The sequence below is a fragment of the Balaenoptera borealis genome (assembly GCF_965194805.1).
Source record: "Balaenoptera borealis genome assembly, chromosome: 7".
In the NCBI taxonomy this organism is placed as follows: Eukaryota; Metazoa; Chordata; class Mammalia; order Artiodactyla; family Balaenopteridae; genus Balaenoptera; species Balaenoptera borealis.
The window spans coordinates 127945080-127960773 of record NC_138864.1 but is presented as its reverse complement, the minus strand read 5'-3'; the positions used below and the strand labels follow the sequence as shown (position 1 = coordinate 127960773).

The window sequence follows — 15694 nt, the reverse complement described above, 5'->3', positions numbered from 1 at the left end:
GTGGATAATGTAATTCTATTGTGCAAATCCATTTATGTATTCTTGAAAACAACAAAAAGTAAAAAATGAAAGTATATACCCCTTCTCTACACTATTAATTTTATGTAGGTTCCTAATAAATAGCAAGATAACTCAATATTAAATCCCTGTATACACTTATTCCACAACTATTTATCTGGACTTCTGTGCACGAGGCCCGGAGTCAGGTCAGCTCCACAAGACACAGGATGCCTGGGTCTCTGTACAGACGTGAATCGGGTCCTTACATCAATACAGTGTGAAGCTGTGAACAAGAGCATGACCTACTCTAGGAGCAATGGGAATTCATTCAAGGGGCTTAGGCTGGGAAAAGACAAGATCAAAATCAACTTTGCTTTGCTCAATACATTTCTGTAATTCAGATCTTTTTGTGTGCCAAGGAAGCACACTGATTCAAACAGACCCTATGATGAAACTGAAGTTAGGTTTCCTAACATGTTTTATCAACGAGTGTGTGTGCGCGTGCTCGCATGCGCATGTGTGTGTGTGTATAGTCATTTTACAAAGCAAAATTCAGTTTAACAAAAAATGACTGAAGTCCCCTATGGAAAAGTACCAAGAAAGAGCCTGCAGGGCACACTGCCGTCAGTAAGAAATTGCCAGGGGGCTTTGTTAAGCCACAACAGTACTGTCTTCAGGAGGAAAGTTAGGCTCCAGTGACCTATGCTTACACGTTTTATAGTTTAAGGACTAGCCCTGTGCAGAGCATTCTGCATAGGAGAAACTCACTCAATGGTCACAAAACTACACCTACATTGATAAAAATCCAAGTATAATCTATTAGCAGAAAAGGGAAAAAATAATTTTACTCAGAAAAGATATATGCACCCCAATGTTCACAGCAGCGGTATTTACAATTGCCAAGACGTGGAAGCAACCTAAGTGTCCATCAGCAGATGAATGGGTAAAGAAGATGTGGTACATGTATACAATGGAATATTACTCAGCCATAAAAAAATGAACTGTTGCCATCTGCAGCAACATGGATGGACTTGGAAGGCACTACGCTAAGTGAGATAAGTCAGACAGAGAAAGACACATACTGCACGCTACCACTTATATGTGGAATCTAAAACATACAACAAACTAGTGAATATAACAAAAAAGAAGCAGGACTCACAGATATGGAGACCAAGCCAGCGGTTAAGGGCGGGGGGGGGGGGCTGGGATTTTTTACAGGGGTGGGGAAATGGGAGGTACAAACGACTGGGTGTAACATAGGCTCAGGGATGCACTGTACAACATGCGGAATATAGCCAATATTTTGTAATAACTGTAAATGGAAAGAAACCTTTAAAATTACATAAAATTAAAAATTAATACTCATAAAGATATTTTTTAAAAAAATTTGGCGTACGTATGACAGGAGATGGCCTAGAGTTACTCTCCCTTCCCAACAATATTTTGATGGACTTTTAAAAAACCTAACACCTCTAATGTAATTTTTAAAAAATAGATTCCACATCCGATTGTTCTCTCTAAGGGAGACTGATTCCAGAAGTAAGTAGAGCACTGCATTTTCAAGATCACAAGTTTACTGTAACTTCAGCTTAAGAACCAGCATTTGGGGCTTAAAGATACATATTGGCGCAGTGGTTAAGAATCCGCCTGCCAATGCAGGGGACACGGGTTTGAGCCCCAGTCCAGGAAGATCCCACATGCCGCGAAGCAACCAAGCCCGTGAGCCACAACTACCGAGCCTGCGCTCTGGAGCCCGCGACCCACAACTACTGAGCCCACGAGCCACATCTACTGAGCCCGCGTGCCTAGAGCCTGCGCTCCGCAGCAAGAGAAGCCACCGCAATGAGAAGCCCGCGCACCACAACCAAGAGTAGCCCCCGCTCGCCGCAACTAGAGAAAGCCCTCGCGCAGCAACAAAGACCCAACACAGGCATAAATAAATAAGTAAATAAATAAAAGATACATAATAAACAGCGGTAAATATTTCTGAAATTATATCACACAGACAACTAATTTCTAGGCCAACTACTTCCCATCATCCCCACACACATCCCACCTTAAAAACAGTAACAAAACATTACGCCTTGCAGAAACTTCCAAAAGCAGTTCAATAATATTTACCACCCTCAGAGTACAATATAACTTAAAAATAAGTTCAATTTCTCACAAAGAAATTCTGTTTTATTATCCTCTTGTAAAATCCTCAAGTATTATGAGGTTTGCTTCTTCCAGTATCAGATACAATTATATCTGTACAATCAAAAATTATAAGTAGATAAAAACTGCAAATGATTATTCTAATTTTGTATTTACATACAACATTACTTTATGATTTAAGCTACAATTGCTTTTTCACATCAAGTTTTATCGCTATACTGCAAATAAAACATAAACACAAGTCCAATGAGGATTCTAACACAGAAGCTCACAACCCTGAAAATAGCAAAAAGTCCATTTTTTAAAACGTCAGTGCTTTACAATAACTAGCAGTTAAATTACTTCACCAAAAGAAATATATCTAATGACTAAAATCATACGCACTTATCCTTGGGTAATACAATTAATAAATCTTAGCTATTTAGACAAGTGCTTCAAATACAGAATTGTACTCAATAAACATCACCTAATTTTTAAAACTATTTTTAGAACTTGGTAAGTAATTTTTAAAAATTAGCTAATACAGGGTATGAAACCAGTACGAATCACAGTTTCAGAAATCATAATTCATAAATAATAATTACAAATCAAGGAATTTTCTAAAAAACACTCTGAACCTTAAATCCAATACTGATTTTTTGAATAATCATCTGACTACACATCTAGATATCCTTCATTAAAACCTTTTTGCTAAATGCCCCACATAACTATGGTATCTACTGAAGCATCAAAGCTAGAGTCAAATAGGTCATTTAGGCATTTCCTGGATATCAGATTGTTTAGCCTCAACAAAACTACATGTTTTACATACAAACTACATTAACATGTTATGGTCCTTGTTTCCTCAAAATTGTTCTTAGAACATGTTCTCACTGATTTCACAAAACCATGAACTAACTACAAATCAAACCAAAAACTCAACTAAAATGAAATTTACTTATTTAAACAGATATAACTATTTAATGGACATTTTTCTTCTAATTAAAACATGTTAGAAAAATGGATAAAGTTATGGGAACTACAGGAAAGTGTGGGGAGGAGTGTTTTCTCTTAACGATATTTTAAAAAGAAAACCTCCATTTTAAAATATAAAACCAATGGCTCATGAAGACTTCTGAGGGTTTTTTTAAAAACAAGTAGACATCTCATTATTATTCCCTAAAATTGCACACACATACCCGTACTTACCCAAATGCACATGTTCCCCCCCCACACACACGATAATAAAGGCCCTTTTTCACTTTAACATAAGGCAATAATAAAATCAAAATTCATATTCTTTAAGACGAAAGGCATTCTACTGATGATCCTGATTCAACAATTTTACAGTTAAACAAAATTAATTCCATTCTCAAAAATCCATTGACCTTAAGCTTTTAACAAACATTTTCCACTGCAAAAATTATTGTCAATATTTACAAATCCTTGAACTCATATTTAGCTGGAACCACTTATATTTGCTATATTAATATTTCCTAATAAATGTGTGCGCATCCCTATCAGGGCAGAAGGAGCAGCTGCTACTCACCGGGAACCTCTGGGGTCCCACAGCAGGTCTCGGCTGGCTCGGGACCGGCAGCAAGGGCACTGCAAGAAAAACACCTTTCATTACCAACACATCCAAACCCACCAGAAAAGGAGTACAATGTATTAAGCTTAATAAAAAACATATACTATGTGTATAATACATATAATAAGTTTACACTTAAGGTAAGTGCTGAATATTTTTACAATTCCATAAAGGGAAAGGGGAGAGAACTTCTGTCTTCAGTATACAATAGCACGAGCAGAAGCTTAAATTTCAACAGTGAATTCTTATTTAGAATTAAAATATTTTGCAATAAAAGAAGGTATTATTCCTCTACAATAAAAAACCTACTTTATTTTTGACATCCATACCCAGGTTATCCAGGCTATCTAATCCGAGTTATATTTTCTGACTCCAATCAAATACGAATTTAAACCCAAATCCTCTAGGATCATGAAAGAGAGAGGAGGAGGGAAGGAGGAAGTGAAGCAGGCAGAGAAAGGAAAATACACACACCCAGGGTACTGTGACAAAGAATAACCTACTCAACAACCTGCTATGCCAATACTATTAGTTTGTCTTAGCTTTGTGTTTAAACAGGCCGAACTCTCATCAACTTACCAGAAGAACAAGGAGCCAAATAATTTTAAAACAGACATTTTATCATAGGGAAGAAGCCAGATGCTAGTTTCACACCGTGGGACTAAATCAGATATGTTTAAGCTATTTAAAACATATGCCTTATACTGATTTTGATTTTGGGGGTGAAACAAATGCCCACCCGAGTGGTGACTGCTACACGGTAGCGTGCTGTATCCTCCATTAAAACGTCCTGCCAATGCATCCAGTAAGATCTCAGACGGTCAGAGGCTGTGGGCTGACCTGTGGCCCCGTCGCAAATTCGTATGTTAGTCCTAACCACGAGGACCCCGGAAGGTGACTGTATTTGGAGATGGGCCTTTAAAGAAGTAATTAAGTAAAATGAGGTCCTGGGTGGGCCCTGATCCAACATGACCAATGTCCTCATAAGAAGACGACGTCAAAACACAGACACACACAAAGGGATATCCATGTAGAACTTGGCAAGAATAATATAATAAAAGTTCTGGTAAATGAGAAACACAGAAGTGATAAAGCTTAAAAGTCAATCAAAATTACTTTTAAAATAGATTGCTAAGGATGAATTTTTTTTTTAGTTATTATGATTACTCAAAGAATTCCATAACTCAGCTTCTAATTAACATCACACTTCCACAGGTCCAACTGAAAGTGATACAGTGTGAGGGCCTGTGTCAACTGCCTGACCAAAGCCAAAAAGTGAGACCAAGAGAAACTTCCTTTGATAAAATGTAAAAATGGGAGAAGTCCATCCCTCTTGACAGTCTAATCTAATGAGTCAAAATTTCAAAGTAACAGTGGGTCACTGTGCAAGACAATATAAAATTTTATACAGCTAGGTAACAGGCAATGGGGTACGTGGATTATATACCTGAAGCAAAATATTAGATTGTGAAGTGGAGAAAGAAAAAACTAATAAAGTACCTCTGACCTCAGAAGATTATAATGAAGGTGAGGAAGAAAAAAAAAAACTACATAGTCAACAATATAAAGACAGTGTTTTTAAAATTAACTACCAAATAGAAAATACGCAGATCTCCAAGAATATGTACCACTTATTTTTAAACTTGGATTTAAACATCAATTCCTATCAAATAATTCCAATATAATGAAAGGGTAAGTATTTTAAGTCTCTCTAAGTCTGGCGGGAGGGGGAAGGGGGGATGGATGAGAGCAAGAAATCCCGTCATAATTAATAGATTTCTTACACAGAAGCCTTCTGATGAGTTGGCAATTTTTTTTTAATCAACTGTAAAAAGCAAGGAAAGAGAAAGAAGAGAAAAAGAACAAAAGATGACAGAAGACAGCATCTGAGAACAGGTGTGATAGGAGCAGATCAGAAATCTAGCCAAACCCAGGGGGGGCCGTGGTCAGACTGCCAAGGTGTTTGCAAAGCGTCTTTGCAGGAGTCTCGTAGCACACGACCTGGTTTGCAAGCAGAACACTTCTACTTATCTGCCTCCTTCTTCACTGTGAACAGGAGAGAATTTAAAACCTGTAATGCTAGGGCCTCCCTGGTGGCACAGTGGATAAGAATCTGCCTGCCAATGCAGGGAACACGGGTTCGAGCCCTGGTCCTGGAAGATCCCACATGCCGCGGAGCAACTAAGCCCACGCACCACAACTACTGAGCCTGCGCTCTACAGCCTGCGAGCCACAACTACTGAGCCCGCGTGCCACAACTACTGAAGCCCAGGCGCCTAGAGCCCATGCTCCGCAACAAGATAAGCCACCGCAATGAGAAGCCCGCACACCACAACGAAGAGTAGCCCCCGCTCGCCGCAACTAGAGAAAGCCTGTGCGCAGCAACAAAGACCCAACGCAGCCATGAATGAATGAACGAATAAATAAATAAATAAATTTTAAAAATAAATAAATAACACCTGTAATGCTAACAGAGCATTCTAGTTGAACCTTGAACTCTTTGTATTTGATATTTAATATTTATTTCCCATATTGTCCCACGAAATAATGAACTAAACTGATTAATGTTTCAATTCATTCCCACAGTTCTAATACTGAAAATCTGGAAAACAAGATAAATTTCCACCAAAACTGGTTAATTACAATATGATAGAACACTCTTCATCCTTGAAAAGAAAATATGTACTATCAGGCAAAGGTGGGCATACATTTTTAAATTTTTTAGAAACAGTTTTTTAAAATACCTTTTAATTGCCTGAGGCTCTGAGAATCACGGGTTAATCTATCTCTCATGTACAGGAGACCACTAGACATTCAGCCTCTCTCAAGAATAACGGCAGCTTTCTATTTAATTAAGCTCGTTCATTTAATATTGAATAAACAACTGCTTCAAAAGTGTTCTGAGTGTATACCCTGCAAAGGCAATTTCTCTCTCTCCCTGTGTCAGGGTTCTCAAGATCAAAGTTACATTAAAGAGAAGGAACGTGGGTGGGGCACTGAGTCGCCTGGCTTCCTGAGGAGAACACATTTAGCTGGTTCTAAGAGTTTAAAAACTCTTGTCAGAAAGCTGATCTTGTATTTACTGAATCAGGCGCGAGTGTTGGGATGCAAGGCCTGCATTCTGTACCCATATGGCAACTGACTCTGGCAAAGCACACTATTTTCATGCCTAGAGGACAGCTTGGGGTTTCCTTATAGCTTTCCCACTGTGTAGTTCCAACACTGTTTATTTTCATTAAGCTAAAGAAAATCTGTGCACCTTATCAACTGCCAGTTTTCCATTCAATTTTAGAAGGAAATACACAGTAACAGATGCTGACATCGGTACAATTATTTCGACAAATTAGATCTACTGCAGTTGCATGTCTCGGGAAGCCGCTGTGGAACAGCCTTCCCCAGTGAGTCGCCCTCCCCCTTCACGCAGCGTGTGCGGGCTCCTTCATCCCACAGCTGCTGCAGGAGACCCAGGCCGCCAGTGCGCTAGCTGCAGGGACTGCAAAGGTTAAGTGCAGCAGCCGTACTGCCTGCCCCTGGGAGGGGGTGAGGCCAACAAGTGACTCCAGCACAGCATGGGGACAAGGGAAGGGGCCAGGGAAGGAGGTTCAGGGACCCACAGGTACCAACCCGACTCTGACCCTCCCGGGTATGTAAAACAAGAGCAACCCCTAGAGCCCCACGCGGACACTGACACCCACGGCCAGCCAGCTGCCCTCACGGCCCTCTGCTCCAAGGCCACAGCACAGTTTCATGGTGACGCCGGGCCCTGGCTGTCTCCCATACTCCAAGTCCTATCTCAGGCCTCTCTCCAACTTCTGGAACTTCCTGACCCTTTAGAATTCCAAGTTCACTAGCAGCAGAACCCGTGATGGCCTCAGCTCTTCCCCTTCTTGCTCTAATGGAAACCTAACTCTCCCACAGGATGAGGCTGTTTTTCTCCCTCAGCCCTCTTCCCGCTGGCTCTGGAGGGGGGGGCGGGTGGGAATCCTTCTTGGTCCTCACTGCCGTTTCAGACCCCAGATTTGGATCTCATGTCATCGGACAACACGGCCCAGGAACCCCTACTGCTGCCCACGTACTGGTCACACCACTGCTCTTTCTTGTGTCTCAGAGTTCAGTTCCTAGCTCACCACTGTCTTCAACACCAGCCCTGTCTCAGGTCTCGGCAGCGACACTCATGCTCCAGCGCCCTGTCGCCCCGGCGCCCGGCTGCCATCCTCTGTCCCAGCTCCACACCTGAGACCTGGTCATTATCCATGACCTTATGCAATCTCTACGAGTCCCCCTTCTTACCACACTACCTTCTACCTTTCCACCCCACTTCCTCCAGGACCCCAGTTCCTCCAACTGTTGGACCCTCAAAGATCTCCTGGCCCCTTGTCACCGTACACGCCACAGCCCTTCATTATGAGCAAGGCGCCTTCTCTACTGCTTTGCCAACACCTGGACTCAAGCAAGTCCAGCTCTGTCTAGGCTGCACCTGACACAGAAAGGTGAGAGTGGCTGGAGAAGAACGTGCAGGCACGCGGCCGGGTCTCCGGTCAGGACCCACAGCTCGAGTGGGCGTCGATGCTGCCCAGCACCCCCACTCCCCAGCTGTCTCAACAGGACACCTTCGACAACTGTCAGTGCAACCATCTCCCATTTCTGTGCGCCCGTTCCCTCTCAAACCCACCTCAGTGCAGCGTGTACTGCCACCACTTCAACAAAACCACTCTGTCAATACCCCAAAGACCCCTCTACCGCCACGTGCAGCACACGGCCTGAAGCCCGTCCCCAATGACCTGGCAGCAGTGGGCCCCCTGCTGTCCCCGTCCTCTACACTCTTTGGGTTTCCGCCTCCCTGCGGGCCCCCGCCTATCACGTTGAGGGCCCCAGGTTCCAGGCCTCGGTCCCCCCGACACGATGACGCCTGGGTCTCCCACTGGGTGCAGACTCTAGGTCCACTTCTGTGCCAACAAACCCCCACCTCTGCTTTGCGCCCAGACCCCTCGTCTCAACTCTTCCTAGTAACTTCATACGTGACGCTTCCACCTGCACGTCTAGGTGGCATCTCCAGCACAGAACTTTTGTTGTGCTGCCCCTCAAAACCTGCTCTCCCCCAAGTGCTCTCAGGTGAAGGCAACTCCATCCCTCAAATGCTCAGGCCCCCTCGGCACCATCTCGCCTCTTCCCCCTCTCACGCTCATCCGGTCCATCGGCTCCATCTTGAATTACATCCAGCATCTGAGCCCTAACCACCACCACAGCCCTGACCCGAGCCATGTCATCTGTCGCCTGGAGTACCAGCGTCACCTCCTAGCTGAATGCCTGGCTCCACCCCTGCCACCCTAACAAGCCCGCTCTCAACACGGCGGCAAGAACAACCCTTTTAAAACATGCACCAGATCACGTTATTCCTCTGCTCAAATTGCTCTAATCACAGCCCATGTCTTTCAGAACAAAAGCCAAAGCTCTCAGGATGGTTCCCAGGTCTTAGCTGACCCAGGTGCCACACTTCTCTCCACCTGTATCACTCCGTTAATGTTACATGGTCTCTTTTTAGTTACTTGAACACAAAAGGCATAGTCTCACCAGAATTAAGAGCCCCTGTACTTGCCGACCCCTCTGCCCGGAATATTCTCCCCCGAAAGAGTCACGTCACTAGCTCCTGGACCTTCAACTCTTTCCTTCTCAATGAAGCCGGCCCTCACCACCCCATGGAAAGCTGCAGCCCACCCCAATGCCCCCCACCCTGCACGTGTGTGTCACTGTACGTTCGTCCTCTAACACGCCACACGGCGTTCTTATTTTATTACATTTACTGCTCACTGTCTCTGCTAGAAAGCTAGGTCACAACTGCAAAAAGCATTTGTCTGTTTTGTTCACCAATGTATCTCCAATGCCAGGGAGAGCGGGATCTCAATCAACACTGTGTTGAACAGATGCATGAAGATATGCTCCGTATCAACTGCTCAAAACTAGTTTCCCAGCTTCAGGAACATGCATCTGTAATCATAACAGAAGAGGTTATTCACTTAGAATTAATAACTAAAAGATGGGTTTGTACCTCTGGAACTCAAAGGAAGCACACCGAGTGGAACCTGAAAGGAACATTCACTTTGCAAACATCCCCACCTGGGAATTTATGAAGAACACCAATCAGACACTTCCACAATTAACTCTGATGCCCTTTACATTTACTGTGTCTTCTCAGTACCCGCCACTGAATGATACAACAAGAGACGCACGTGTTGCAGCAAACGAGCGTGGCCTGGCCAGGCAGCGCGCATCTGAGTGGTGGGGGAAGAGTCAGGGAATCCACGTCGTCCTTACAGACCTGCACATGAGAATGATCTGCCAGAGGAACCTGGAACTTTTCAACAGCAACGGAGACACGTACCTTGCACGGGCGTCACCACCGCCCCCTTGAAGTGGGGGTTTATGTGTATGTTCTTGGGCTGCTGTGGAGTCACGGGAGGAGGGGTCATCATCGCCCTCGGGGCCTCGATCTGGGGCGGCAGGTGCATCCCCTGGGGAGGGGAGGGATGGTGTGGGTGCTGCAGGGGAAGCAGAGGCTGGAGCTGCTGCTGCTGGAACAGACTTCTGATCGGCTGCTGCTGCGGCGGCGGCGGCGGGGGAGGCTGAGGCTGTGGCGGAGGAATTAACCTCGGAGAGTGCGCCTGAAAAGCACCGGAAAAGAGACACATTCACGGAGATCAACACTCAGAAGAAAAAAGGCCAATGCCTTACAGATTTCACATCGACTGAACTGTAAAAGTTATGACTTGGAAATAAGTTTACAGGAACAACTTGTGTAAAACAGCAGGATAAATAAGCTGCTCCGCCCGCTCACAGTAAGGGCCACTGTCGGACAACACGAGTCAACCTCAGGGCCAGGAGGGAAAAACAGCAGCCCCAGAATAACACGCATGGATTCCAAAAGGAAAAAAAATGCAGTTCCACCATCAAAACTGCCCACCGCGAGCCAAGCGCTGCGCTGGGGACGGAACACAACCTGCCCTGGGCTGTCCCTGCACAGCCAGCCCTGCTCCTCTTTGAGAAAGCCTAGTGAGCGAGGCGAGAACGTGCACAAACAACCCTGCTAGAAACCAGGCTGCAGAAAAGGACAAAGGGCTCCCCGAAGGGAGGTGGGGGAAGCTCCTGAGAAGACGGCATCTGAACCAGGAAGGAGGGGAAGGAGACGGGCCATGCCGGGAGGGGAACAGAACCACCTGAGAGCAGCAGAGGCAGAAACACGTGCCTGCTGGGTACACGAGGGGGAGACCAGTGTGGCTACAGCCACATCTGAAGACCGGAGGACGCGAAGGTGGGAAAATACACCCTCAAGGTGGTCAAGGATCTCGGGCTGTTTCATGGAAGAGTCGCTGGAGAGCAGGAAACCACCACCCACACAAACAGCTGCAGGGCACCGGGCTCTTTTGTTTTAAGCACCTACTCAAAGGTCAGTATGTGGAGTAATTGACTCACTCCCAACCACCCTATGCAGTGGGCCCTTGTTAGGACTCTCCTTTTACAAGACCAAGCGGCTGGTAAGCAGAAGAGCAGAGAATCTGATTCCGCAAGTCCTGCTTGTAACCACTAACCAAACCGGCCACACGCAGCAGTCGAGGCAGCAGGCTACTACCGACCAAAGTCTCTCGTATAATGAGCTGTTTTCCCCGGGATGACGCCAAATTACGGAGGCTTCTCAGTTGTCACAGCATGCATGACGACGATGACTAGCAGTGTGTGAGATGGACGAGGGGAAAGAGGATGGAAGAAGACAGACCATTTAACAGGCTACGGCGGGAGCTGAATGGAAGAAACGGCCGTGGTCTGAACAAGAGCAGCAGGAAGAAGACATTTCAAAGGAACAATGAGAATTTTGAAACCAAAGTGTACATGACCTTGTCTAACCTATCCTTCCTCAGGGGGACTTCTCTAAAGATTCTGAAACTGGCTTAAATCCGTGGATACATACATATGCTCCCAGAAACCAGTCTGTTCCCTCCTCTAACTCATGACATCTGTAATGTGCACATTTGCACATGGTGCGGGAGTCTTTTCTATCTCATTCACCACTGAATCCACATGGAGAGCATGCTGACAGAGGGACAGCTAAGCTAAATCTGAACAGAACTGGGAATGAGCACAGCGCAGGGCCATTCACTCAAGAGCGTGAAGGATTTTTAAGGAAATCGTGTGTTTTAAACAAGGGGAATTTAGGGCCTGGGCGACACCCATGCAGAGAGGCCCAGGGCAGCTAGGAAATGAAGACACTGAGCTGGCAAGAGCTAGGGCTACAGACCCATGCTCGTGTGGAGACAGCAGATGGCAGGAAGGACAAGGCTCCCGACTTAGAGCTCTGACTAAAAAGAGGCCTGAGAACAACGCAGCCAGAGGAACAGGGGAGACGGAAGGGGCCCTGCTGGAAGAGAAGAGAGTACACCTCAAGCTCAGACACTCAAAATAAGAAAGGCTCAAGAAAGAGGAGCTCATGGGTGATGCCCAAGGTCCCAGAGTGCAGTCCAACAGGACGGACTGCAAAGGTCAGGTGGCGATTCTGGGAGCACATTCGGGAGAGGGAAAAGAACGAAGTCCAGGCAGCAAAGGATGGACCGAGAAAATGGACACAAGCAAAGACGGTGAGCAAAGGTTATTCTTTCCAGAACTCTGAGGGTGAAGAGTCAAAGAGACAGACAGCTCTGGGGTGGGGAGTGGCCAGGATCAAGGGTGGACACAAGTGTGAGCGAGGTTAAGGTCGTTTCAGACAGCTGTGACCGTTTCAGTAAACTGCAGCTTTAAAACACCACTGACTAGCAGAGATGAGCATAGAGCATATATGCCAAAGCCCCAGGAGTGGGTGCAGCCCCAGTTCACTGGGAGCCCTATAGCACCTACAGAATTCCAGAGACACGGCATCACTGTCGGGAGGGACTCAGGCCAACTCACACTTGGGCAACGTTTTTAAAGCACCCACAGATCTCCCAGTTGAGCCTCTCTGAAGGAGACACATAGGGGCACATACTTCCTCTCTATGTAGATAAGACAACAGGGAGTTCAGTTACTTTTCCAGGATCATGGAGACACAGTTATGCAAAAAAACTGGTCTCCTGTGTGGCTGGTTCCCCCCCAGGAGGCCAAAATAACGGAGCTGGCTGTTCAGTACATGGCAAGTGGAGGTTGGGGGAGAGGAGATGGGATGGAGAAGAAAAAGAAAAAACTGAAGGGCCAGTCTTCTCGCTATCAGAGAAGCTTAAGAACAGTTGTATGAGCAGAAAGCAGTTATTAATATCATCAACCTCTTTATGCTGTAGTCAACCCACCTACCCTCTTCCCTGTAGATCAAAATTAGAATTCTCATGCTAAAACAGTAAGTCATCCTTAGAGGACAAATGTATGGACACCAAGGGGGAAAGGAGTGGGGTGGGAGGAATTGGGAGACTGGGATTGACACATTTACATTATCGATACTATGTATAAAATAGACAACTGATGGGAACACACTGTACAGCACAGGGAGCTCTACCTAATGCACTGTGGTGACCTAAATGGGAGGGAAGTCCAAAAGGGAGGGGATCTCTGTATGTGTACGGCTGAGTCATTCTGTTGTGCACTGGAGGCTAACACAACACTGCAAAGCAACCAGACTCCAATAAAAATTAATTAAAAGTAATAATAATAAAACAAAACAAAAAACCAGTAAGTCATCTTTTCTACTTTGTTATTGCACAAATGAATGCCTCCTAAAACATCATTTCTACACGGAGGCAAAGTGTGGTTTTCCCCTAAACTCAGATAATAATGTAGGAGGGTAGACAGTGTGGACACATATTTATATTAAATGAATCTGTCCTTGAAGACTGACTTCTGAAGGAAAAAGCTATAAAATCCTGAGGCTAACTAAAGGAACAACAACAAAAAAATCACTACAACTCCTGTCTTTGTTCCTGAGATGTCTCATCTTTGAAATACAGAGGAAATTCAAATGAAGTTGAAATTACAAGTACTTGATTTATTCCTAAATTATGAAAACTTTTTATGGATACGACAATCTCCGTTTTTATGGATAGGATATGACAGTTACCTGTAAGAGAAACTGCTACATTTAAGGAAAAACCTACGGTAAGCAGTGTATAAGAAAAAATATTTTATAAAATATACCATTACTGCTAGATTCTAGATGTAAGACGTTCAGTATTTTCCGAATGGTGCTCATAGGAGCAGCACCTGCCCACAAGCAGAAGGTAAAAGCAAGGCTTCCCTGTGGTTCGGCCACTGGAGGACACCAGGTCTCCTTATCGCCTCTCTCTTTATCAGTCGTGTGCAGAGAATTAGTTTGCACTACCTGAATACTAGAGGACTGAATGTGTGTGACCATACACGAAATCATACTATAGATTACAAAGAAACTTGAGCCACTATGCCTTTTACCAAATTTCAACTTCAGACTAAGATAAAGGCAAAATATGATACCCACACAAAAGCGTATTTCCATTTGTTCTCAAGTCGCAAGCTCCCACAACGAAACTGTAAAGCTTACCACCACAGGTGGCTGCGTGGGCAGCAGGGCGGGCCTGTGATCCTTGGCTCTTCCCCTCTCACTGTTCTCTCTCCTCTGGTCTCCGGCTCCACGACACATGGACGAACCTCCTCTCCTTCCTCCCCGCCTTGAGCCGTAGCGTCCCTGTTTATGCTGTCGCTCCCTTTCTTCGAATTCAAGCAACGCAGCTTTGGCTTCTGCTGAAAGCTCTATTTGAAAAGATGCATAAGTGTTAGATACCTTCCAATAGCCTAAATCAGACTTACAGGGAAAAACAGGAAAGAAATACATGACGATGAAACTTAGGAACGGCAAGTGCTTCACCCACTACAAACAACTCAACTAGCAGCATCAAGCAGGATACGATCACAGAGACATGCAGGCCCCATGAGTGAGACCAGTTAAATGGAAGACGTGCCTTTCCCTCGTAATAAAATACAAGGGTCTCCTGTAAATTTTAAAGTGTCTTCATTTGTGCTGAGGGAAGCTAAGAAGGAGAAGCTGAAGTTCAAGCCCACCACCGCCCTTCATCTGCTAGGTATCCTGCAGTGATGGCGGATGACGCTGGTCAAGACCTGGCTCCCCCAGTCCTAAACCAGGACACTCTTCTAAGCGGAACCAGGACGAGTATTAGTGAACACACAGTGGCACAAGAGACTCAAAAATGACAAGTTCCTGATTGTTCTGCTTTAAAAGCAAAACTAATAAAATCACTCTCGAGTCAAATACTTAATTTCATAAAGAATGGAAACTTATTTAATACTGTCATTTCAGATTTTCAGATTTATTTTTTAAAAAATAACAACTTAACTCTGTGAAGAAAGGCTTATAGCCATGCAGTCTGAGAGGGAAGCTACAGCAAATGAGAGCAAAGCCACAAAAGAAAAAAACCCATTAATGCAGATATTTCTGGGACACCCAGTAGGTGCTGCTCAGCTCTCTGACCAATGCTTTAGGGATACAAGAAACATATAGTCTCTGGCCCTAAGAAACTTCAGTTGGCACGTTATTCTGAATTCCTAGAAGAAAAATGCTAACTTATTCATATATGGTTCCTTCATTTTAAAATATTATCTAAGTTATGATAATATATCTTCCATTAATAAATGAATACCTTCTAAAGATTTCACTGCATTCTACTAAGAAGGATTGTTATGCCCTCTTCCACAGTGAAGGGTAAATTTTAAATATTACCAGTTTATCTCCTACCTTGGATTCCATAATCATCTCCAAACTCTTCCAAAATCTCTAAGCCACATTTCATTTTCTTGCAATTGTTTCTATGGTATTCCCCTCCCCTTCAAATGAATCTCTGACTCCGTTCAAAAGAAAATTTAATCTCTTCTTAACAAGCACAGACTTTTATTCTCATCTTGACTACATGATTGGTTCACATACACATTTTATGCAGTGAATCAGCAATTATTTTGCTAGTGGTTCTAAGT

The 15694-nt window shown here is 44.5% G+C and overlaps 1 protein-coding gene across 10 annotated transcripts in view; it reads right to left on the bottom strand.

Moving 5' to 3' along the window:
- RBM33 (RNA binding motif protein 33) overlaps nucleotides 1-15694 on the bottom strand; it is a 118712-nt gene that overhangs the window by 56208 nt on the left and 46810 nt on the right. For all 10 annotated transcript variants that reach the window (XM_082398933.1, XM_082398927.1, XM_082398929.1 and 7 more), the window contains 3 exons: nucleotides 14250-14458; nucleotides 10107-10386; nucleotides 3686-3744 (listed from right to left, as the gene is read on the bottom strand). In XM_082398933.1, the coding sequence (XP_082255059.1) occupies nucleotides 3686-3744; nucleotides 10107-10386; nucleotides 14250-14458 (548 nt within the window). The remainder of the gene's footprint in view (nucleotides 1-3685; nucleotides 3745-10106; nucleotides 10387-14249; nucleotides 14459-15694) is intronic.